The sequence below is a fragment of the Oryctolagus cuniculus genome, chromosome 10 (genome assembly GCF_051225735.1).
Source record: "Oryctolagus cuniculus isolate XC-2025 breed Fujian yellow rabbit chromosome 10, ASM5122573v1, whole genome shotgun sequence".
NCBI classification, from domain to species: Eukaryota; Metazoa; Chordata; class Mammalia; order Lagomorpha; family Leporidae; genus Oryctolagus; species Oryctolagus cuniculus.
In genome coordinates, this window is record NC_142876.1 from 69,478,019 (window position 1) to 69,502,259 (window position 24,241).

General features: G+C 43.4%; 1 protein-coding gene across 4 annotated transcripts in view; it reads right to left on the reverse strand.

The window, feature by feature from the left end:
- Positions 1–3,150: 3,150 nt before the first annotated feature.
- Positions 3,151–24,241, reverse strand: part of SPIRE1 (spire type actin nucleation factor 1) — a 204,887-nt gene continuing 183,796 nt past the window's right edge. For 2 of the 4 annotated variants that reach the window (XM_017343990.4, XM_017343991.3), the window contains 8 exons: positions 19,506–19,629; positions 17,243–17,385; positions 14,159–14,332; positions 9,818–9,955; positions 9,072–9,142; positions 8,513–8,540; positions 8,281–8,417; positions 3,151–6,500 (listed from right to left, as the gene is read on the reverse strand). In XM_017343990.4, coding sequence (XP_017199479.2) covers positions 6,242–6,500; positions 8,281–8,417; positions 8,513–8,540; positions 9,072–9,142; positions 9,818–9,955; positions 14,159–14,332; positions 17,243–17,385; positions 19,506–19,629 — 1,074 coding nt within the window. In that variant the 3' untranslated portion in view covers positions 3,151–6,241. The remainder of the gene's footprint in view (positions 6,501–8,280; positions 8,418–8,512; positions 8,541–9,071; positions 9,143–9,817; positions 9,956–14,158; positions 14,333–17,242; positions 17,386–19,505; positions 19,630–24,241) is intronic. The other 2 variants (XM_008261008.4, XM_070050511.2) reach the window with 1 other exon arrangement.

Below are 24,241 nucleotides of genomic sequence, written 5' to 3' on the forward strand. Positions count from 1 at the left end.
AGACAGAGGGAGAGATCTTCATCTGCTGGTTCACTCCCCAAATGGCTGCGATGGCAGGAGCTCAGCTGATTTGATGCCATGAGCCACCTTCTTCCTGGTTTCCCACATGGGTGCAGGGGCCCAAGCAATTGAGCTATCTTCTGCTGCTTTCCTAAGCACATCAGCAGGGAGCTGGATCATAAGTGGAGCAGCTGGGACACCGGCAATGCAGACAGTGGCCTAACCCGCCACACCACACTGCTCGCTCCAATAGGAAGAGTTTTATATTAAACAGGTTAGCTTTTGTAAATATATATATATTTGAAAGGGGGAAGAGAGAGATACTGAGAGAGAGATTGATTCATCTTCCATCCGCTGGTTCACTCCCCAAGTGGCTGCAATGGCTGGAGCTGGGCTGATCCAAAGCCAGGAGTGAGCAGCTTCTTCCGGGTCTCCTATGTGGGCCCAAGCACTTGGGCCACCCTCTGCTGTTTCCCCAAGCACATTGGCAGGGAGCTGGATAGGAAATGGAGCAGCTGGGAGTGGAACTGGTGCCCATATATGATGCCAGTGCCGCAGGCAGCGGCTTTACCTGCTATGCCACAGCTCCAGCCCCAGGTAAACTTTTATGCTACTTTTTTTTGTGGGGGCAAAGGGTGAAGTTTCTAGACATGTGCTTTGGTTGACAGGAGGGAAGAAGGGCTGCACCCTTTATTAGCAGTGTGTGTGTGGACTAAACCCCTCCAATGTAAAGGCAGGACCCAGTCTCATCTGTCTCCCTCAGCCCAAGGTGTCCTTGCCTGTCCTTTATCAAAAGGAATTCACTGAACTGAGGGAGTGAGACAACTGTCCCAACAAGGTTCTAATAACTGACTCCAGAAGTCATTTGGTTCTCCAACAGATAAAACCCTGTAGGCCAGTACTGTCTGGAGGATCTGTGTAGGAAAATTCTAGGTCCAGGCAGGAGAATTCCAGATATGGGGCAGACCAACTGAAACCCACCAGGCCATCATAAAAAATTCATTAGGCCGGTGCTGCGGCTCACTAGGCTTATCCTCCACTTAGCGGCGCTGGCCCACCGGGTTCTAGTCCCGGTCGGGGCACCGGATTCTGTCCCGGTTGCCCCTCTTCCAGGCCAGCTCTCTGCTGTGGCTCGGGAGTGCAGTGGAGGATGGCCTAAGTACTTGGGCCCTGCACCCCATGGGAGACCAGGAAGCACCTGGCTCCGGATCAGCACAGTGCGCTGGCCGTCGCGGCCAGTGGGGGGGGGGGTAAACCAACAGAAAAGGAAGACCTTTCTCTCTGTCTGTCTCACTGTCCACTCTGCCTGTCCAAAAAAAAAAAATCATTAGAGAGCACAGCATCACTGACAAAAGGAAGGTCATGAGCACAGCTGGCCAACCAGGAACTTGGATACAAGCTGATCATGCACCTCTCAGCTCCAATTTCCTTTTATTTTTCCCTAAAGATTTATTTGAGGGGCCAGCGCTGTGGCGCAGTGGGTTAAAGCCCTGGCCTGAAGCGCTGGCATCTCATATTGGCACCAGTTCTAGTCCCAGCTGCTCCTCTTCTGATCCAGCTCTCTGCTATGGCCTGGGAAAGCAGAAGATGGCCCAAGTCCTTGGGCCCCTGCACCCACGTGGGCGACCCGAAGGAGGTTCCTGGCTCCTGGCTTTGGATCAGTGCAGCTCTGGCCATTGCAGCCAATTGGGGAGTGAACCAGCAGATGGAAGACCTCTCTCTCTGTCCCTACCTCTCTCTGTAACTCTGTCTTTCAAATAAATAAAATAAATCTTTTTTAAAAAAGATCTGTATCTCTGGACCCTCGGGGCATGAGATGAGCTAGATACATACATCGCAAACTGCAGTGCAAGGAGCTACCAGTGAATGCCTGGCAGCTGAGCGGACAGCTCGTGTGAGTGAATTAATACCCCACTCAGTATTGCACAAGGTCTCCGGTGTACAGTAGAGTTATAGGGAGGGTGGGGAGAGGAAGAGGGAGAAGTTGTGAGAGAAAGAGAATATGAATCTTCACCTGCTGGTTCACTCCACAAAGGGTTCCAACAGTAGGGGTTGGGCCAGGCTGAAACCAGGAACCTGGAATTCCGTCCAGGTCTCCCACATGGGTGCAGGGCCTAAGTCCTTGGGCCATATTCTGCTGCTTTCCCAGGAGTATTAGCAGGGAGCTGGACTGGAACCAGAGCAGTTGGGACTCAAACTTGGGCCCATATAGGATGCTGCTGTTGCTGGCCCCAGTCCCAATTTCAATCTGTAAGAACCTTCATCCCTAACTCTTTGGGGGAGCCAGGGAATTTAGTGATGGCTGCCCGACTCCTTGCTCTGTGCTTCTCACTGAACACCTCCTTTCTTCCATCACCCCAGGGTCAGTTGGTTTTCTGCGTGTCAGGCAAGCAGACCCAGGTTCAGGAGGTTGTTCTGTAACACCTGTGCAGTCCGCAGAGGCATCAGGGAACTGGGGTCTTTAAGAGTTCCCCAGGGCCTTTCCCACCTACAGGGCCCACAGGCTTTGTATCTCTGGACCCTCGGGGCACGAGATGAGCTAGATACATACATCGCAAACTGCAGTGCAAGGAGCTACCAGTGAATGCCTGGCAGCTGAGCGGACAGCTCGTGTGAGTGAAGTAATACCCCACTCAGTGTCACACAAGGTCTCCGGTGTGCATGGGGACAGTGTTCTGCTCTGTTTCAGTTAATATGAGAACAACTTCCCTGAGTTCATATTTTAGGACTATGTCCCTGGGAAAATTCTGTTTAAGCAGAATATATAAAAATTTCATCCCCAATTCATCAAATCATACACATTAAAAAGATACGGTTTTTGTTGTTGTTTACCTCCATAAAGCTGTTTTAAAAAGGTTCACCTACACACAATTGGTCTCCGGTTATGTGACTTACATAATTAAATAAATGTCATGTGTTCTTCGTACAATTTTAATTTCCTACCCTACCAGGATTACAGAGAGGAGTCACAGCTGTCTGGGAGCTCTGGGGTTTGTTTTTCCAGGGCTGTCCTTGTGGACAGTGGCCTTGTGGACACATGGCCTCCTGGCGGCTGCTGCTGAGTGTCGTGCCTTCGGCCCTGGGTGACTCCTCCCAGCTGGTTACCAAAGCACACAGCATCACCTGACCAGAGGTACTCGACACAGGAGGTCTGATGAAAGCCATTTTATTCTTCCCTAAATAAATTTCCTTAAAATAAAATGGAAAACACTTGGTACCATCCTGTAACCCTGAATGCCAACAATGCCTGACTCTGACACACACAGGGAGCCAGTCAGTAGTACACGTTTCTTCTCGGTCCTTCAGCAGTTTTGCACGTACAAAATGCTTCACTAGTCTGCTTTAGCACACAGCAACATGATTTAAAACTTTCACGTTTCCGTATGACACCTAAAATCCAGTCCTGTATTTATTAATATAGTTAGAAAAATAAAAGCCTTAAAAATTTCATGGTATGAGTTCATGGTGATAATCACATAACCGCTTCAAACATAAGACATTTTAAAAACTCCTACATTAACAACCTTCTTAGTTTAACCTGAAAGGCTTAAGACTCAAAATCTAGTAAGACAATGTTAAGTCAATGTACATATAAATTATTTAATTTTCACTTGCCTTGGGAGAGTTAATCCCCATTGTCCACTGAATGAATGCCTTTCAATTATTAATAAATATATTACAGTATTTACAAACATTGTTATATACTCTGACACTGATAAAAAGTTACACCATGGGGAGGGAAGCAGAGGGTTCCCAACATGGTGACTCTTGGTGGACGGGACAAAAGGAACTGGTGCTCACACTGGGAGGGAGCTGGATGAGAGGAGGGATGGGTTCAGATATGCACACATCAGACATCAACTGAGTCCAGCCAGACAACAATATTTTTGTTGTTGGATCAGAAGTAAAAGCTGGGCAGCAGGAAACATGGACAAAGAGAAACACTGCGGGTTATTTTATAGGAGCGAAAAGGAGGCTCTGCCTGAAATCAGACTAGGCTAAGGATTTGAAAGTCAAGCTCCATAACTCCTAGTGAATCACTCCATGGGAAATCAGCTAACTCAAGAATGTAGAGGAGCAGGCACACTCACGTTGAGAGAGGGTTAAATCCAAACATTTGTTTTGGCACCCAAAATAATGCTAATTTAACTTCTACAATAGTAACTGTGCCTGGGCTTTTTCTTAGCTACTTTCTGCAAACGGTTTCACATGGACACACCTGCACTTATCTCCTTAAAGCCCCTGGCAAACCTTGTTCACGCTGTTGGCATTCACATTCTGATGCTCTGGGAAGAGGTAATCACAATGCCCAAGTCATCCTATACTGTATCATAAACCCGGAGAGGTGAAGGCAGTTACTAGGTATTTGCTTTGTGAATGTGAACAAAATTCTCATTCAGGTGGCTCAGCTTCTTAGATTTCAAAACACACACTGCCCAGGTGCAGGTTTACGTGCCACAGACCACCACTCCCTCTCCTGGAAGTGGACCTCTTGACCACTGAGGACGGTGAAGCCTGTGGCCATCAAAGGAGATGGCTTCCACCTAACTGCAGTATGAAGTTCAGGTGGTCTCATGGAAAATTTTATAAATGATATTCCCCTGGTATAACTTTTAAAGCCCTTTAACAAGAGCCTTTAAAAATAATAAACTTAATTGAGCTTACATTGTCAGGAAGGGTTCCCTGGTGGCCCACGTTCACATGCAAATACAGACGGGACTGTTAACATGCATTACTTTAGTCAACTGTTAAAGTTTATTTCATTATGTAATTTAAAGCCATTTACTAAATTTAAAATTTCAATCCATTAAAAATTACTACTGGAGCAGTTCTGAGGTATTACTGTTAACTTAGTACAGAAATGTTCCTATATTTTGATGTATTATGAAATGTGACAGACATGCCTTTTGTTAAATGGTGCTGTCACAGTGTTGATTGCATTTGTGTTTTGTACCTTTCAAGAAATTGTGTATGTGTACCATCTAATTTTCCTAACATCAATGGCAATTTGAATTGGTTGGTCATTCCAAGCACACCAAAATGATAAAGCACGTGGGATGGGCCAAAGAAACTGAGAAATTTCAGATACACAAAGCTGCCCTCCAATCTACCTTCATCAAAAACCCAACCTACTCATTTGAGTCACTTCTAAGGAAAACTAGTTGCAAAAAGCATCCAAAAATGTTGCTGTCAGCAGGTTAATTATTTTGGTAGTTTTAAAGGAACTAGATATATTTTTCTTTTAAAATTCATTTATAAAAATAAATTTCAGTTTGAGGCCTTAGGTACCAAATTGTGGCTGAATTTAGTCATGACGGCTGTACTATAAAGTTGTGAAAAATGCTGAAAATGTATGAGCGCCTTCCTTCTGGCACCCTGTGCTGTCCCAGCCCTTCCCACAGTTAACCAAAATACACTCAACAGTTCAACATGTTTGTAGCTTTCCCTTGTCCTGAAATTCCCACTAAACTTAATTCCTAGACCTTCTTTATCAAATTACTGGTAACCATTATTACACATCCATGACAGGGAATGAAGTGTCACCCACTCAGGAGACACTGGACCAGAGCACCAGACAAACCACGGCTGCTCAGAGGAACCGGCCGTCCTTGTGGGGCACAGCTTATTGCGATGTCTTGCACTGGGATGCAGGTGCAAAGCCCCTGACGCAGTTTTTGTCTCAGGGCAACAATGATCTAAAAATCAGCTGGATGGTATCAGCAGTGTCTTGTAGGTTTTGTGCCGTGAGGTGACACAGAGCTGGGTCCGCCTGCAAGTGCCTGGCGCGGGGCAGGCTCTGGGCTGTTATGTACATGAGATAGGAACACTGTCATGTGGAAATGCCAATATGACTTACTGCTTAGAATTGTGCTAACATCGACACCTCTGTCACACTGATTTCTCACGTGAGAAGCTTTTTGCCTTAGTCAGGAAATAATTTGAAGACGAGTAAGGAACTGAGCCAAGGAAAAGGTTTCAGGCTTCCAAAGCCACACACTCACAAAAGCAAGTTTCAAACTCTTGTCCTCTCTCAGTGCAAACGAGCAATTGGCTGACCTGTCACATAGCATCAATCGATACGAACACAGCATTCAGTCTGTGGAACAATGTGATGCAGCAAAAATCTGATCTAATGCAAATTCAAGCCTGTTAAATAAACCGCAGGAAGCAGAGCTGGCCTGGGTCAGTGTTCTCGCACACCCGTGCCAGCCTGGACACAGAGTGACTGCAAGGCACAGGCTCAGATCTCATTGATGGTCCTCTCGGAGGGGCAGTACTCTGAGGGGCCCGGTGAAGACATGTAGAAAGACTGTGTTTTCCTTTTCAACCGGGCTCTTTTGTTGGCCAGTACCAGGCTGCGTCGGCTTGAGCTGATGATTTCGGAAATGAACTTTTTGCAGTCCACGCACACTTCCATCGTGCTCCAGTCCTCCATCAGCTCCTTGGGAAACTGCAGTTCTTCATCTGATCTGTCCACAGACTTAGATTTTGAGGAGAACCTGGAAGAAAAACCCCCAAAATGTCCAGCATTGTTACTTACACTTTCACTGCAATACTAAGAAAATATGTACTGAAAAAGTAAGTCTGCTGCCAAAACATTATGAAACAGATGAGTGGTTTCATCATGTCATGTTTTCCCAAAGAGGAATTTTTTTTACTGGAGACAAGGTTCAGAAATATTTTTTTCAGCAAAGAAAGCAGAAAACTTGTTTTATTACAAAATAATATTGAGAATTTTTTGGAAGACAGAGCTTTTTGGAAGACAGGGTATTCACCTGCTTTGCATACAGCTGTGGACTGTGCATTCTAACAACTATAATGAGCTAAAGTCCATGTTGCTAATCAACTATTGAGGATTCAGAAGGACTTGAAGGTTCTAACCCTAGGGATCCAGTGCACCTATGTCTCCAGCAATGGGCAGTAATTGACCCAGATGGTGGGTCAGATGATAGAAATTGAAGTAAACAGATGTTAATCCTGATACAGTCTGACCAGTCTTCTTGTCATTTGTATATTGATCTAATATGCCTCCCCTTCCCCAACTAGTCTCTGTATTTGGATAACTGGTTAGTTGGATTCCAGAGAGTTAGAATGAAGGAGACCAATATCATAATAAAGTTTTCTGCAGTGTTTGAGACAACTAAGAATTATCTACTCCTTTATTATTTTAATTAAACAAAATAAGAATATGCTGAGTGGCAGACAGTGGGTTCAGAGTAAATACAGAAAAGAACAAGAGCCGGCGCCGCGGCTCACTAGGCTAATCCTCCGCCTTGCGGCGCCGGCACATCGGGTTCTAGTCCCGGTTGCCCCTCTTCCAGGCCAGCTCTCTGCTGTGGCCCGGGAGTGCAGTGGATGATGGCCCAAGTCCTTGGGCCCTGCACCCCATGGGAGACCAGGATAAGTACCTGGCTCTTGCCTTTGGATCAGCGCGATATGCCAGCTGCAGCGCGCCGGCCATTGCAGGGTGAACCAACGGCAAAGGAAGACCTTTCTCTGTCTTTCTCTCACTGCCCACTCTGCCTGTCAAAAAAAAAGAAAAAAAGAAAAAAAAAAAAAAAAAAAAAAGAACAAGAGCTGTCAGGCACATGCCCTGAGCCTGTGGAGCACAGCTCCCCTGAGGCTGCCAGGGGCTGTGGTGTCTCAGAGGACAGGGGTCCGAGCAGGGGGCAGGCATCTGGGACACAGTTTCCTCAACCCACCGTCCAGATCGCTGTGAGCCTCTCGGCCCTTCCAGGTGCCTGAGCTCACCCACTGCCTTCTTCCACCTTCTTTAGGACCCACACCAACCTTACCCTGCACTAAAGGTGAAGGAATTGATACTCAGGCAACTTGTTTTTCTTCTAAATTGTCAGCTGGTGCTATAAAGCTATATTTCTGCTTCTATAACAATAAAGGAAGTCAAAGCTATTGCAAACCATTGTAAACACAGGAGTAAAGAGATTTTCTTTCAAAACTAGGGAAGAGGAAAGAAGGATTGGACTGTTGCATGAAGGTTTTCAACTCCACTGAAAACAAAGTCTGTTATAAATACGTTTATACAACACAACAGTTATTTGTAAAGCAGAAAAAAATACACACTGTATGATTAAAGTATCCTTCAAGCAGCTAGCCATTATCCCTTGAAAAGTTATCTTTGGGATGTTTTAGAAATTTATATGCAAGTCTAAAACTGTATTAAAACCAACAGACCAATCACAACAACAAAACCCTGCGTCAGCGCTGGAAAGGTGCAGCACCTTTGACACGGGGCTGGGGAGGCTCAAGCCACCCACTCACCTGGCGATGCTCCGGAGCGGCCGATGGTGGCCAGTGGAGGTCTTTTCTGACCTCACACAACTTTCCCCTCTTTGCAAGGCTGAAGGTCCCAGTGAAAAGATAGGAAGTGTGGAGTATGGCTTGGAGGGCAGCCGCATCTATTATCCCAAATAAAACTGAGAATGAGCAGTACTGTTAAAGAGGCAGAGTCATTAAAATTAGCATAGTTATAGTTTAACTAAGCTCAGCTTACCTTTTTGCAACACTGTGAGCACACGGGCCTGTGTACAGAATCACAAGTATTACTTGGTATGATACAATGGATACTGATGGAGTGGAATGGCTGCATGGTTGTGAATTTCTATAATAAATTGCAAAAACTCTCTGATTCTTACCAGAATGTAACAAACTGATGCAACTGTGGATTGCCAAAAAGGCTGTTAATGTGTACAATCTAACTCTGACATAAAATCAATTTCTATCTGTTTGGAATTTTTTTGGGGGGGTCTATCCTGGGATCACATGAGTCACTTTTTTTCTCTGTTTAAACATGACATAGAATTCAATCTTGGTTATGTAAAAAAAAAAAATAACATGCAGAGAAGCATTTTCCAGGTTCAATACCAAATAATTGCCTGACCCAGATTTTTAAGGAAATCAATATTCCTAACCTGCGAGGGTAGTACAAGATAATACAAAAGAATCGTTCATTTCTAACATCATTCTTGGGTAGAAAAATGATGAAACAATGGAAGCCATTGGTTCTGCTTTCTTTTACAGTTGATCTTTTCATCAATTACAAAGTACCTTACCTCTTACAGAACTGACAGGTGTAAGACCAAGTGAAGAAGGAAAACCTCCTGGTTCGGCAACAAAAGCAGAGCTAAAAAATACAAAGTTAGAAGGAGAAAAGAAGCATGGGGAAGAGCTGATCTCCTACCTCTCTGTGTCTAAGCAGGCTTCACACGGATACTCTGTGGAACTCAGGAATCCTGTTTTGATGTCTGCCTAGGTATGTGATGATAATTCTATTTCAAAAGGTAATAAAAGGCCAAGCTCTCAAGCATCTCACTGATGTGAGGAGGTTTTGAAAAAAATCCTTCTCTGTTGCTCAAATAGAGTTTAGTTGGAGAGCTTTTAAAAGCACGATGACTGGGACCCGAATCACCTGGGACCAGGATTGTATTTTGGCTCCTGGCTTTGGCCTGACCCAGCCTGTCTGTTGCAGGCATTTGGGGACTGAACCAGTACATGGGAGACTGTCTCTCTTGTCTCTCAAATAAATAAAATGAATTAAAAAAAAAAAACTGACTAAACACAGTTTTACAAATAAATACTATTATTTTTATGTTATTTTTAAACCTTCCACAGATTTTGATCTCTAGAGTCAGGGAAAAAAAATAAACCTCTTATGAGGCGGAACTGGGATAACCATGTCAGACTCCAAACATCTTCCTTCCCAAGCTCCCCTCATGCCCTGTCCCTTCTGGCTATGAGCGCACATCTGGGACTGGCCATTCTTCTAGCATGCTGCTCAGTTAACGTTAAACGGCTCTACCTTTCCTTTTTTCAGGGCGGTGTAGACATCTTTATACTGTTGGTATTTCTCCAGCTCTGCCTTCACCAGGACCTGCCGAATATGCATCACTTCCTCCACAGTGAGAGCGAGGCATTCCACTGGGTAGCAGAATTCCTCCTGAAATTCAAAATGCCACATGAGTAAGACACTCCCGCCCCCACTGTGGAACTGCAGAATTTCCCTTCGGCTCACTTGGTTAGTAGATTCAAAGAAAAGAGGTTTCCCGTGATCACTGGGCTAGAGCTGGCTCCCTCTGGGGACCACATCATTTGTAATCACACTGAAGCTACTGAAGGCAGAAAACTTCTGGGGACCATGTGGATCTGCAGCCTTTCGAAATTTCCAATAAATGAAGTTCCTTGTGTTTGTTCAAATACTTTGCCTCAAGTAACTCTATTCCATTAAGCAAAGCTATGTATCTAGATATCTTCAAAAATTTTTGTTGCTCTAAACCAAGTTATTTAAGTTTTCTCCTATGATTATGCAAATATATTACTTGGTATTCTATTGTATACTATATTTTAATAGATAAAACAGCAAATCTACAATTCTGGTCCTGTTTTAAAAACTAGTTTGTGGTACCCAGAATAGCCCAAAGAAGGTGGTTAGTAATGTATACCGACAAGCATTATTTAGTGATCAGTTACATCAGCACCCTTTAAAAAGTCCTCCTGGAAAGGCTATGGGAAAGATCTGTAGCCTAAGGCAATCTCTGCAGGCTGCCCGCAGCTCCCTGAATTTCTGCTGTTACTTTCAACAACTGCTGAATGTACAGTCAGCATTGGGAAGCTGTGGAGAAACTCAGAAGAATTTAATAATAAATATTTATATTGGCTGTCTTATGTTAATGGCTTCTCTAAAAACAGCTGCAAAAGATGTTGATGTAACTGATCCCACTGAGTAAGAGCCTCAGGCCCATCCGCTCCCCATCCGGCCACACTTGATTGGAGGATCTAAGAGAAAGACAGAACAGTCTTGTGCATTTGGACCCTGCCAGGCTTCAAGGGGCCATTGTGGTGCAGTGACACTGAAACTGAATGTTCTCAGCACAAACACATTATAATTCACTCCCCCACACACACAATAGCATTGCTCACAGGCATTCGGGACTGGATGCAAACAAGCCAAATGGGAAAGCACATGACTGTGAATGTAGACAGTTTATGGAGTTTTAACATTCAGTTCTGTCTTTCAGTCAGAAAAAAAAAAAAAAAAAACAACAAAAATCTAGGTTGCAAATTTGGCAAACATTAGCATTTACTAAAAAATCTAGTTTGAAGAACTGCTTTTTACTGAAAATCAATACAAAGTCATCTCTCTTTAAGCTAACTTAAGGAACATTAAATTTGCTTAAACATGCTTTGGGAAAAAAAATCCTACAACCATATTTGTAATACAAGAGCTTTTTAGTATTTGGAGGGCAGGGGATGGTTTGTTCTGAAAGGTTGCAGAATTTGCTCTAAGATTCCCAAAATACTCATTAAAAAAAAATCACCCATCACACAATATCCTCTTTCAATGGGAACAGCTTTCAAAGATGAGAGGATTAAATTGGCACGTTCAGTGTCTGCTCTGTTTTGCTCCATCCTGAGAAAAGAGAGTAGTGTCAAGTGGGAACAATGAACTGCCTCTCTGAAGGTTAGGCCATTAAAACTAAGTACTGGGGCTAGCGTTGTGGTACAGTGGGTTAGCTATTGCATGTGATGCCAGCATCTCATGAGTGCCAGTTCAAGTCCTGCCTGCTCCACATATGATCCAGTTCCCTGCTAATGTGCCTAAAAAGCAGTCGAAGATGGCCAAAATGCTTGGGGAGACCTGGATGGAGTTCCAGGCTCCAGGCTTCAGCCTGGCCAAGCCCTGGCTGTTGTGACCATCTGGGGAGTGAACCAGTGGATGGAAGCTGTCTCTCTGTAACTCTGCCTTTCATATAAATAAATCTTTAAAAACAACAAAAATGGCAACTGAGTACTAAGGAAGGAGTGGTGGCTGAATGATAGCTCCACTTTCACATGTTTCAAAGCAGTTTTTCTAGGATCATTTTTATTTATCAGTGATGGATGTGATTATGACACATTTTCCGATGGCTTAACTATGTGATAAAACTGCTAAGCTGCAATAAAACAGTGTATGCATCTAGCAAATAACCAGATATTTGCTACTGGATTTGTTATCTAGCAAATAACCAGGTATACAGACTTGTTCTTGTACTTGCCAGGAAGGTACCATATAGTGCCAGTTTCAGTAATTTTGCTACTGGGATACCTGGGTTGGTAAACATCTCAGGGAGACAATAATTGTTCTTTATTTGTGGGGATTTACTAGCACACATAATCAACCTGACAGCTTGAGCTCCCCTCTTCAGTCTCAAGTCACAGAAGCCCTTAGTCAAGCATACTTCCTCCAACTTCCTGCTTTGAACAATATGCAAATCAAGTGCTTCAGAGGATGCAGTAAGAGATCCTGGGTTTTTGTTTTCTTATGCTTTTTCCACATTAAAATTTACTAAAGGTCTAAAGGAGGCTACTGAAATTGAAAAAATTCAGTTTTAGTGTGTTTGGAGGTTTTAAAAATTATTTTAACTGTACAAATTTATGCGGTGTTATATGCCTATACATATATTTTTAAATTTAAAAAATACTTTGGGTTAGTAAAATAATTTCCATCAGGTCAAATGCTAATGTTTTAATTCTAGAGCTTTCCCAAGGACAACAAAACTTTAATGCAACATGAAAAAAGTGACAAATAGTTGCTATGGATTAGTTTTTCCCCCTCAAATAACAAAAAGATTAATTCAACATCCCCAAAGCCAAACTAAGCTTCAGCTGTTCTTGTGGAGCTACCAGCACTCTGAAAGATACAGAGACGCAGGCTTCTGATGGTGGGGGAGTCTTGTGTACAGGGTAAGAGTTTCTAATAAACGAGAGAGAGGCAAATTTAAATAAAAACTATTAAGTTTAATTAAGCCTTAAAACTCAAAGTGAATCCTTTGTTGGTCTGAAGTAGTATGTGGCCTTGGTGTGTAGATACCACACCTCTATTTGGGGAGGATCCATAACACAATGCGGCAGGTGGCTGGCGCCGTGGCTCAATAGACTAATCCTCCACCTGTGGCGCCAGCACACTGGGTTCTAGTCCCGGTCGATGTGCCGGATTCTGTCCTGGTTGCCCCTCTTCCAGGTCAGCTCTCTGCTATGGCCCGGGAGTGCAGTGGATGATAGCCCAAGTCCTTGGGCCCTGCACCCTATGGGAGACCAGGAGAAGCACCTGGCTCCTGCCTTCGGATCAGCGCGGTGCGCCGGCCGCAGCGTGCCTGCCGCGGCGGCCATTGGAGGGTGAACCAACGGCAAAGGAAGACCTTTCTCTCTGTCTCTCTCTCTCACTGCCCACTCTGCCTGTCAAAAAAAAAAAAAAAAAAAAAAAAAATGCAGGTCTTCAGGTGTCACAGTAGGAGTGACAGGGTTAAAAGGCACACCCCTGCACCTGAGCAGGTGCTGTCCGAAGGGCAGGTCTAAACTGGGAAAAAGGTCAGAGACTGACCCCATATTTCATGACAATTTCATTGGCATCTGGACTCCTTTCTATACCAAGATGGGTAATGAGGATGAATAACACAGAAGCTGCCGCTGAGTCATCTGTTAGGGACCCTGAGAACCACACTGGACCAGAGGGGCTTCAATGTGGTCCCAGGGCTTTTTATTTCACTCAAAAAATGTGAAGGTTCAAATAGTAGTAAAATATATTATTCTGTGCAAAGATCTCTAAAAAGAAAATACACAATTATTTTAAATAACCACATCAATAAAAAGAAAGATTAAATTTTCTCCTCCCAGAGAAGCAACACCCTGACCACCATAGGCAGCTTTATGACATGCTGGGAACAGACAGGTTTCTGGCCCCAGGAGGCCATCCTTTGGGTACGTGGCCCTCAGAGCTTGGTTACATGGCAGGAGCTACTCTGTCAGCTGAATGAACAAGTGATCGCTCTTCTGATGGCAGGGGAGGCCCAGAAGAAAGCATGCTCTGGCTCTCAGGAGGACCTCCTGCACCACCCTGATGACAACGAGGTCATTCAAATAGACAAACACCCATGGGACATCTAATCTGATGCTGCATTTTGAGTTTGTTGTCCTTTCAAAGTCATTTCCCCCTCAACTGAGATCATAGCGAGATCTATACATCCTACACAAGATTGGAATCAACAATCAGAAGCAAAGTGCCCATCTAAGCTGTTAATTCTCGCAGAATGCAATAGCTGAAGTATCACTGTCAAAGAGATACAGAGAGTAAAATAATTCCCAGAACCAGCAGAAAGAGGCCAACCTTTGAGGATTTCCACCTGCTGGTAAAAGCTCTCTCACACAGATAATACATAGCCCCTGCTACCCCAACCATGGCTGCTTCAAAAGGATGAGAGCTGAGCAGAGAAGCTGCTTGTATGGTAGAAAAAAGTGGTCGGAAAGGCGTCCTGGGCCATACACTGGTTATCCTAGGAACCTGAACAATAGATAAGGGAAAAAGAAAATGGCAGGAGAAAAGAAAAGGAGAAAATAACGCTGAACATGAGTGACCTACAAATACTAATTACAGAAATGAAAGAAAAACCAAACAAAATAGAAAACCCCACAAGGATGGTAATGGTCCACACCATGTCTGCATCCGTACATCTAACTCAGAAACCGAATCCCAAAGTCATGCCTAGAGATTGTACAGTTCCCACAGCAAAGACAGATTTCGCATTTCTCTAGCTTGGGGGCCCTGTGAACGTTCTGAGTCCCCTAAATGGCGCTGCTGGGCTAAGGGACAGAGGTAACCGCCTCCAGTGTCTGAGAAAACACAAGGATACCAGGGGGTCTTCAAAAAGTTCATGGGAAATTCATAGTGTGAAAAAACTATGAATAGATTTCAAAATTTCAATGCACCAAAAGTAAATTTAACTTTTAAATCCATTTTCTCATAAACTTTCTAAGTCCCCTAGTATACACCAAGGAACTGTTTGCTTCTGTCTCTGTAAAAGTACTTTCTGACAGCCTGCCTTTCACCTAGAGGGGCAGTCACCCCCAGTCACTTCACCAGGTGATGAAAAAAATTACACTTCAGACATACTAAGGAAAGGGAGGGCAATAGAGTCAAATACAAAATGATTTCTTGCTTAATAAAATTAAACTAAAATTCCAAATTAATTACCATACTTGTAAAAACAATGCTTACCAAGCTAGAGGGCACTACTACCCACGTTTGATATCTATGGATTCCCACGCCACTGGCAAGGACAGTAGCTGCACAGCTGGATGTTCGTGTTTGTCTCAGCTGGCGCCAGAAGGCACTGGGTGAGGGCCACCCTGCACCTCTCCATGGTCTCTGCTCCCTTCCCTCAGCCTGAGCTCCACCTAGGTGAACCCAGCTCTCCCACTGCCTGTTCACAGGGACCCTTCCAACTAACTGCAGTTAGTTTTTCTTGCTCTCCTCCCTCTTCTACAAAATACACGCTCACAGTCTGACCAAGATTTGCCAGATCTCTTGGTCTCTGGTGTGGGCTGAAGGTCTTGGCATAACCTCTATTATTAGCTAACATAACACTATGGTCGATGGTTCCTTTACACTGATAATTTTTATGTTTAATTTAATCTGACCTCAATAATTATATTATATGACCATAAGGACCAGATACATCAGTGAAATGATACACTAGTTTCTAGGAAAAGTTGGGTAAAGAGAAGAATAACCTAATTACTGGACTTAGGAAATAGATCACCAATGAGCTCCCTCTTATATATTTCTAAGATGAGACAATAAACACAGATTATGATAAAGCAACAACTTATTCACTTAACAAAAGTCTTTTGATGTTAAAGTTCAAAACTACACAGAGCTGGTCAGAGTTATGTTTTTCTGTTGGTAAACTACTGCCAAGGCAATACTCCTATTTCATCAAAATAGCATTTTTTTTCCAGTGGATATCTGGGGGTTAGATGAATCTTATTAGGAATGGTCAAAAAATCATTAGCTCTTAAATAATGCTATTTTGAAACAGACATGACTGATCAAGTGTTAACCCTTTTTAAGATTTATTTTATTTATTTGAAAGACAGAGTTACAGAGAGATGTAGACAGAGAGAGAGGTCTTGCATCCGCTGGTTCACTCCCCAGATGGCTGCAATGGCCAGAACTGCACTGATCCGAAGCCAGGAGCCAGGAGCCTCCTCCAGGTCTCCCATGTGGGTGCAGGGGCCCAAGGACTTGGGCAATCTTCCACTGCTTTCCCAGGCCATAGCAGAGAGCTGGATAGGAAGTAGAGTAGCCGGGACTAGAACTGGTGCCCATATGGGATGCTGGCACTTCAGGCCAGGGCTTCAACCCATTGCACCACATTGCCAGCCCCCAAATGTCAACCCTTTAAATTCCATTCAAACTCCCTGTGTTGGGGCTGGTGTTGTGGAGAGGCAATTAAATCACCACTTGTAATGCCAGCATTCCATATTCCAGTGTTGGTTTGAGTCCCAGCTGCTCCATTTCTGATCCTGTTTCCTGTAAAGGCACCTGGGAAGACAGCGGATAATGGCCCAAGTACTTGAGCCCTTGCTACCCATATAGGGAGATCTGGATGCAGTTCCTGGCTTTTGGCTTTGGCCTGGCCCAGCCCTGGCTGTTGCAGCCATTTGGGGAGTGAATCAGAGGATGGAAGATCTCTTTCTCTGTCTTTCCCTCTTTTCCTGTTACTCTGCCTTTCAAAAAATAAGTAAGTCGTGGGGCCAGTGCTGTGGTGTAGCAGGTAAAGCTCCCGCCTGCAGTGCCGGCATCCCATGTGGGCACCGGTTTGAGTCCCAGCTGCTCCACTTCCGATCCAGGTCTCTGCTATGGCCTGGGAAAGCAGTAGAAGATGGCCTGAGTTCTTGGGCCCCTGAGAACATGTGGGAGACCTGGAGGAAGCTCCTGGCTCCAGGCTTTGGATCAGCTCAGCTCCGGCCTTTGTGGCCAATTGGGGAGTGAACCAGAAGATGGAAGACCTCTTTGTCTCTCTGTGTAACTCTGACTTTCAAATAAATAAATAAACAAATAAATCTATTATCTATCTATCTATCTATCTATCTATCTTTTAAAAACATAAGTCTTTAGAAAAACACCAGGAAAACAAAAAACAATCCCCTCCGTGTTCACAATAACCACATTATCTCCCTTCACTGTGGCACATCTGCCGCGGCAGCATCTGAAGCTCTAACAACAAATCACAACCTAAAAAAAAGAACTTCAGCAGATCCCAGTGTTCTGCGGTTACAGCTTCTTTTCTCTATAGCTATTCTAACTTCTGGAAGTTTTATTCTCCTATCATCTTTTTAGGAAGCTAATGACTCTAGGTTTTCAAGCTGATCCTCATGTTACTGGGCAGTCTTCCTTCCCAATACTTACAAGAGAGCGGGAGCTCTGCCTGGATGGGGGCAGAAACTGCCTCACGTTGGTGGGGGTCTCCTTCTCAATGGAATGTCGTCTCTGAGGTGGCTGCCGCCTCTCTGGCTGGGGTGTTGATGATATGGGCAAGAATTTTGGAGGCTCTGCAGATGTAACCAGATAAAATTAACTCTCTTACAAAATAAAAATATTAGATTCTGAACTTTCTAACAGAATACTCTTTTGCCATTTGTGATAAACACTGCATTTGAAGATGAAATATTTACTTCAGTGGAGAGAGACTTTAAGGATGGCCATGGTAACCCTTAGAGGGAGATTCAGGATTGTTAGAGGAAGAATGTTCTGTCTTTTTTTTTATATTCAAGCAAACCCACTCATAAAAACACAGCATGAATACAGCCTCAGATAAATACTGTCCCCATATTACCTTCCATAGGATTCTGCCATTAAAGTATCAGGCATTATTTTATTTTTTTAAAGCTTTTATTTAATGAATGCAAATTTCATAGGTATAACTTTAGGAATATAGCGGTTCTTCCTCCCAATACTCGCCCTCCCACCCCCACTCCCATCCTACCTCCTACTACCTCTCCCATCCCATTCTTCATTAAGATTCATTTTAAAATTAACTTTATATTCAGAAGACCAACATTATACTAAGTAAAGATTTCAACAGTTTGCACCCCACCCCCCCACACAATGTATTAAGTACTGTTTGAGAACAAGTTTTGCAGGTAATTCTCATAGTACAACTCATTAAGGACAGAGGTCCTACATGGGGAGTAAGTGCACAGTGACTTTTGTTGTTAATTTAACAATTAACACTCTTATGTATGATGTCAGTGATCGCCTGAGGCTCTTGCCATGAACTGCTAAGGCTATGGAAGCCTTTTGAGTCCACAGACTCCGTCAGTATTTAGACAGGGCCATAAGCGAAGTGGAAGTTCTCTCCTCCCTTCAGAGAAAGGAACATCCTTCTTTGATGGCCCCTTCCTTCCACTGGGGTCTCACCCACAGAGATCCTTCATGTAAGACTCTTTCTTTTCTCTCTCTCTCCCCTTTCCTTTCCGTGCCCAGGAATCATTTTAAAAACATGCAAAAATATGTATTCTGTGTGACAAAAGAGATCCCTAAATCATACTAAAATTTTCAAGTATACCCTCCTTTTACATTCTCTTAAAGATAAAATAAGGAAGCTCTTCTTTAGATATGCTTATCAAGACATTTTGTCCTTAGATTTAAATTAACCTAAATTTAAATTGGAAAAAAACAGGTTTAGTGTTCATGGTAGTATTATACTACTGTTCTCCTCTGTGGAGTAATATTTTGGGACAGTATTTCAAAGGAGAATGTTTTAGTGTCTGAATGGTTCTAGATTCACATGTTGAAAACATAACAACACTAGAAATAAATTATGCTATCAGCATGCTACTGTTATTGAGCACTTCCTCCTACTCCATCTGTAAAGGCTGCTTCAAGGTTGTGGGTGAGGAAAGCAAGAGTCGACACAAAGTCGAATACAGTCCCTCTGTCTGGAGTGTCCCATCAGGAGAAATCGCTACAGGAAAACCAAGAACCTAATTTCTGCAGTCTAAAAAGGATACAGAAACCCATTATGTGATTTAATTGGGATCCTAGAATATCAAATGAGCCTTGCCAATTATTAACCAATTCCAGCTTCTACTGTTCTTGACACAATCTATTTAAGTAATCAGAATGCCATTTAAAGAATTTTAATCATTAAAACCTGTGCAAAAAAAGTGTTCAAAGAATATCTCAATACCTAATTTTTAATCCTCATAATGATCTTATGAATGAAAAAGAGGTACTTTTAAAGTTCTTTAGAATTTCCTTTAGATGTGTTCATCACCTACTTTTGTATATGAGGTATGGGGAGGGGTGTGGCAGTAACAGATTGTCATAGCAAAAATATGGTTTCTAGGGCTTTTGGCTTAAATTTAGACAATGATGTAGTTACCATTAAAAATACACACATGCACACAGTTGACCTATTTCCGTAACTATTATATATAAACACAAATGTTCCTGATTCACCATAAATTAAGAGCCTGAGGCCGGTTACAAGCTTAGCTGTACCTTTTGACTGCTCCCTAGGAAAATAACTCTCTAGTTACAGCTGACCAGTGAGACATGAGGGTTATTTCTACCCGAAAAGACCACAGGGAACTCTGGGCTCCCTGTTCCAGGTCAAGCAAGTTTTACGAGGTATCTGACTCCAGTTCTTTGGAGCACGAATACTTACTCTTCCTCGGGCACACAGCCCCGGCTGCCAGCTCCTCAGGGATGGGGGGAGACACACCGCTGCTGCTGCTGCTGCTGCTGCTGCTGCTGCTGCTGCTGCCAGCCAACTTGGGCAGAGTGTCCTCCTGAGACAGGCACGGTGGAGAAAGATAGGTACAGTTTCTTAGACGTCAGAGCTCTCATGCTACTTAGTCACATCTTACTATTAAATAGTTATTTTAACAAGAGGCATCGAATTATAATGTCAAATGTTCAAGGCATGTAAAAGAGAAATTAGAAGGGGTCAAGGTAGAAGGAGTGGGTTTGTGTGCTGGCTTTGCCCTTTCACAGGGTGAAGTGAGTAATGCTCTTGTCTTAGTTTCATCTGTAAAAGGGTACTGAATACCACTGTCTACAGGGTTATGGCAGGGGTGAGATGAGGCAATGCACTCAAAAGGCTTCACACATTACCTAGCACACAAGAAATGGGGCTTAATATTAGTATTAGGGGAATACTAAATACATTTGTAAAAGCAAAAGACTGACCCATGAGGGCAGATGCTGGGTCTATCTTGTTACTTGCTGTATACCTAGCAGCAAATTCAACATTTATTTTAATCAGGTATTTCTGGAATGAATGAATAAAAATAAACATGAGGTAGCTGGCGCCATGGCTCACTTGGCTAATCCTCCGCCTGCCGCGCCGGCATCCCATATGGGCACCGGGTTCTAGTCCTGGTTGCTCCTCTTCCAGTCCAGCTCTCTGCTGTGGCCTGGGAAAGCAGTGGAGGATGGCACAAGTGCTTGGGCCCCTGCACCCACATGGGAGACCAGGAAGAAGCACCTGGCTCCTGACTTCGGATCGGTACAGTGCTGGTCGTGGCGGCCATTTGGGGAGTGAACCAATGGAAGGAAGACCTTTCTATCTGTCTCTCTCACTGTCTATAACTCTACCTGTCAAAATAAAAAAAAAAAAACACATTAAGTGTCTACAAAAATGTCTATATTGTGTAAAATAAAATCTAAATTTTCATTGCCAGTTCTGAGAAGAGATCCAAATTTTTTTTTCAATTAAAATGAGGTACATGGCTGGCGCCGCGGCTCACTAGGCTAATCCTCCGCCTTGTGGAGCCGGCACACCGGGTTCTAGTCCCGGTCGGGGAGCCGGATTCTGTCCCGGTTGCCCCTCTTCCAGGCCAGCTCTCTGCTATGGCCTGGGAGTGCAGTGGAGGATGGCCCAAGTCCTTGGGCCCTGCACCCCATGGGAGACCAGGATAAGTACCCGGCTCCTGCCATCGGATCAGCGCGGTGTGCCGGCTGCAGTGTGCCTGCCATGGCGGCCATTGGAGGGTGAACCAACAGCAAAGGAAGACCTTTCTCTCTGTCTCTGTCTCTCACTGTCCACTCTGCCTGTCCAAAAAAAAAAAAAAAAAAAAAAAGAGGTACATTATTTATTTACAAAATATTTACTATCTACTATGTAGCAGAGGATTAACTAAAGACAACTAATTTCTACTTGAATATCTATAGAATACTACTAAACAGTTTTAAAAACAGAAAGGAGAAAAGTAGAAAAATATGTTCATCTATAAATATGTGAGATAGTGAAAGTTCCCTTTGACCTTCTTAACTAAGGTGCCAGAAAGAATTTGCCATTCACTAAAAACTGGCCTCATCTAATTAATTTTAAACAAGTCACAATATAGAGGATGAGGTTCAAGAATAAGAGAAGGTGCCAGCCTAGTGGTACACTGAGTTAAGCTGCCCTTGTGACAATGGCATTTCATAGTGGAGTGCCAATTCAAGTCCCAGCTGCTCTGTTATGGATCCAGCTCTTTGTTAATGTGCCTGGGAAAGCAGTGGATAATGGCCCAAGTGCTTGGGCCCTCGCTACCCATATGGGAGATCTCAATGGAGTTCCAGGCTCCTGGCTTCAGCCTGAAGCAACCCCAGTCATTGTAACCATTAGTGGAGTGAACAAGCAGATGGAAGTTCTTTCTCTTATTATTCTACCCTTTAAATAAATAAATAAATCTTAAAAAACAACAACAACAACAAGAAAAGTATATAGTGACTTTTGTACTCTCAGAAGTTAGCACAAAGAACAAATCATACAATTCAAGCACAGCCAATATCCCCAGTCATACAACTCCAAAAAAGCTAACGAGCAATTTTCTCCTGCTTATGGAAAGTCACAAGAAAAGGAAATAAGAACCAAGAATATCTCTTGGAAAAAAAGGAGTCATACACAGTACTTTCAGACCCTAAGAAAGGAGAAACCAACCCTGCCTCAAACTTCAGCCTACTTTCCCCAAGAACAATTTTTAATCTAATTTTATGTTGTTACTTCTGCTGTTAAGGAGAGCTCATGTTTCTATTTTCACAGATGGAACCTAGTTGTGAAGATTCTGTATAATGAAAGTATCATCATACTTAGTGAGAAAACTATCTCTGAGAAAAAAAAAATGGCTCTAAAAATAACGAAATCAGTCAGAATAAAGTCCTTTTAAAGCAGATGAAGATGATCCAGAACTTTTTGAGTACAAATGTAAGAATCTGAGAAAACAGAGATGAGGGCTTGGAGAGGCGGAGCCGGCAGGTGGCTGTGTGGCCTGCTCACTGTACACCAGTGTCTACCAGCATACTTCTGACAGCATGCACAATGTGCTGCTCATGCTGGAATTCACGTCCTTTTTATGTACATGTTGACCTCCAAAACGGGGACAGCCAGGGAGGGAAGCTCCTCTGGAACGGGGCTTTCCTCTTCTTCCTACCTTACTTCCCAGTTCAGTCCCATAAAACCAGAGGCAGATTCTCCACCACTTTAAAATGACCATTCAATGCTTGAGAGTCTGAAAATCCCTCAAAGAAGTAAAATAACCTAATCAGAAGGCTGTGCCCCAGTGAGCCAGCTCCACGTTAGTAAGTCAGAAGGGCTTGAGTGCGTGACAACATTCTGAACAGCCTTCTTCATCTAGAAAATGAGCAGTTTGGATGAAACACCCTCCACAGCCCTTTACAGGCCAACACCGTACATTGAAAGTATCTTTTCTGAATTACTCCTTTCAAAGAAACACTTAAAACTCTGCAGATATAATTCTAGGGGAATTAAAATTTTAGTTTAGGTGAATTTAAAAGTAGCGTTCTGATTTTCATCCAACAACACTGAATACTTTTGTTTCACTTGTGTAGATACAACTGAGGTAAAGAGAGGGACACATTCAAAGAAATAGAGTTTTAGTGCTTAGAAGTTGCATTCTCTATTTTAAAAGCATACACTCAAGATGGAAAAGAAACACAACATGCTTTTGCAAAGAGGAAATAACTCAGGTTTGGCATTAGAATCTGATGTACTTTGACATAATGGAAAGACAAGATGCTGAAACATTATAGGTATAAAGCAGAATTCATGTTTAAAATTGTAACATAGGAGTTGCTGATGGCCCTTTGAAGTTCCCTGCATTGCATGACCAGGAACTGTACCTAATTTTCTAACTGCTTGAAAAAGCCATCTTCTTTAGGATTAGTTCCTGTCCCGGAAGAGTAACAGAAGCACCCAGAAGGAGCACCAGGGGACTTTTAGAGGTCAGAGCTGAGAGGTATGCACACGTGTGTTCCACTCTGTCTGAGGATCCAGATGAATGAGTCTCTGCGATTTCTAGAACATCAGTCTCTTCTACTGCCTGGCATGGTGTCCAAAATCTGCTTGCTTTTGTTGTGTAATCCCAAAGACTCACCTCTGACACTCACCAGGTTAGGTCTTCTAGTTCAGAACTGTGGCTTCAGGAGAGCCTCATGCACTGTGCTTTGCTCCCAGGGTAGCACTGTCACCGCTGCTGCCAGAACCCTCTCAAGAGGCCAGTCAGGACACCTAGCTCACTTAACAGGAATGGAAACTTGACTTTTCCTTAAAAGCAGCCTGGAGAGGGCTCAGATACAGTTCTTTTGCTTAGCTTTTCTACTGAAAGTTTTCATATGGCTAGAATCAAAACTAATCTTTCATTAAAAAATGGTACCTGAGATGGGCCAGTAGAAGTTTTAAAATATAAGCCAGAAACAGCAAAGCTAGATTTCTCAGAACTGGAAGGGGGAGTAATGGAACAAGGGCTCATGTGGGAGGTCTAACTTTACAGGGATTCTGCCACCAAAGTGCTGTATGGCTTTTCTAATTTGGTCTCTCCTTTGTTAGGGGTTCAGTTTTCTTACTAAAAAGTAATGCTGTTGAACAAAATTTCTAAGGCTCCTTCTGGTTTAAAAAACTTTTTGAAGCATTCTTCTATACAAGGGTACTTCAGCTTCTTGCTAATGCAGTCCCTGGGTTATGACAGAGATGACTCAGGAGTTGGAGCTCTGCCAACCACATGGGACAAGTGGACTGAGTTCTCAATTCCTGGCTTCAGTTTCAGCTCAGCTCTGGCCATTGTTGGCATCTGGGTAGTGACCCAGTGGATGGATGCTTGCTCTCTATGAATATCTATGGGTCATTCTATGTCTCTCAAAAAAATGTTTATTTTGGTGCAAAAACATTTTAAATTCAGAGGCAGGCATTGTGGCATAGCAAGTTAAGCCACTGCTTGAGATGCCCACACCCCGTATCAGAGCGCTGGCTCAAATCTCAGCTACTCTGCTTCTGATCCAGCTCCCTGGTAATGCGCCTCAGAAGCAGCAATGGTGATAAAGTACTTGAGTCCCTTTCTCCCATGTGGGAGACACTGATGGAGTTCTTAGCTGTTTGTTTCAACTTGGCCCAGTTCTGGC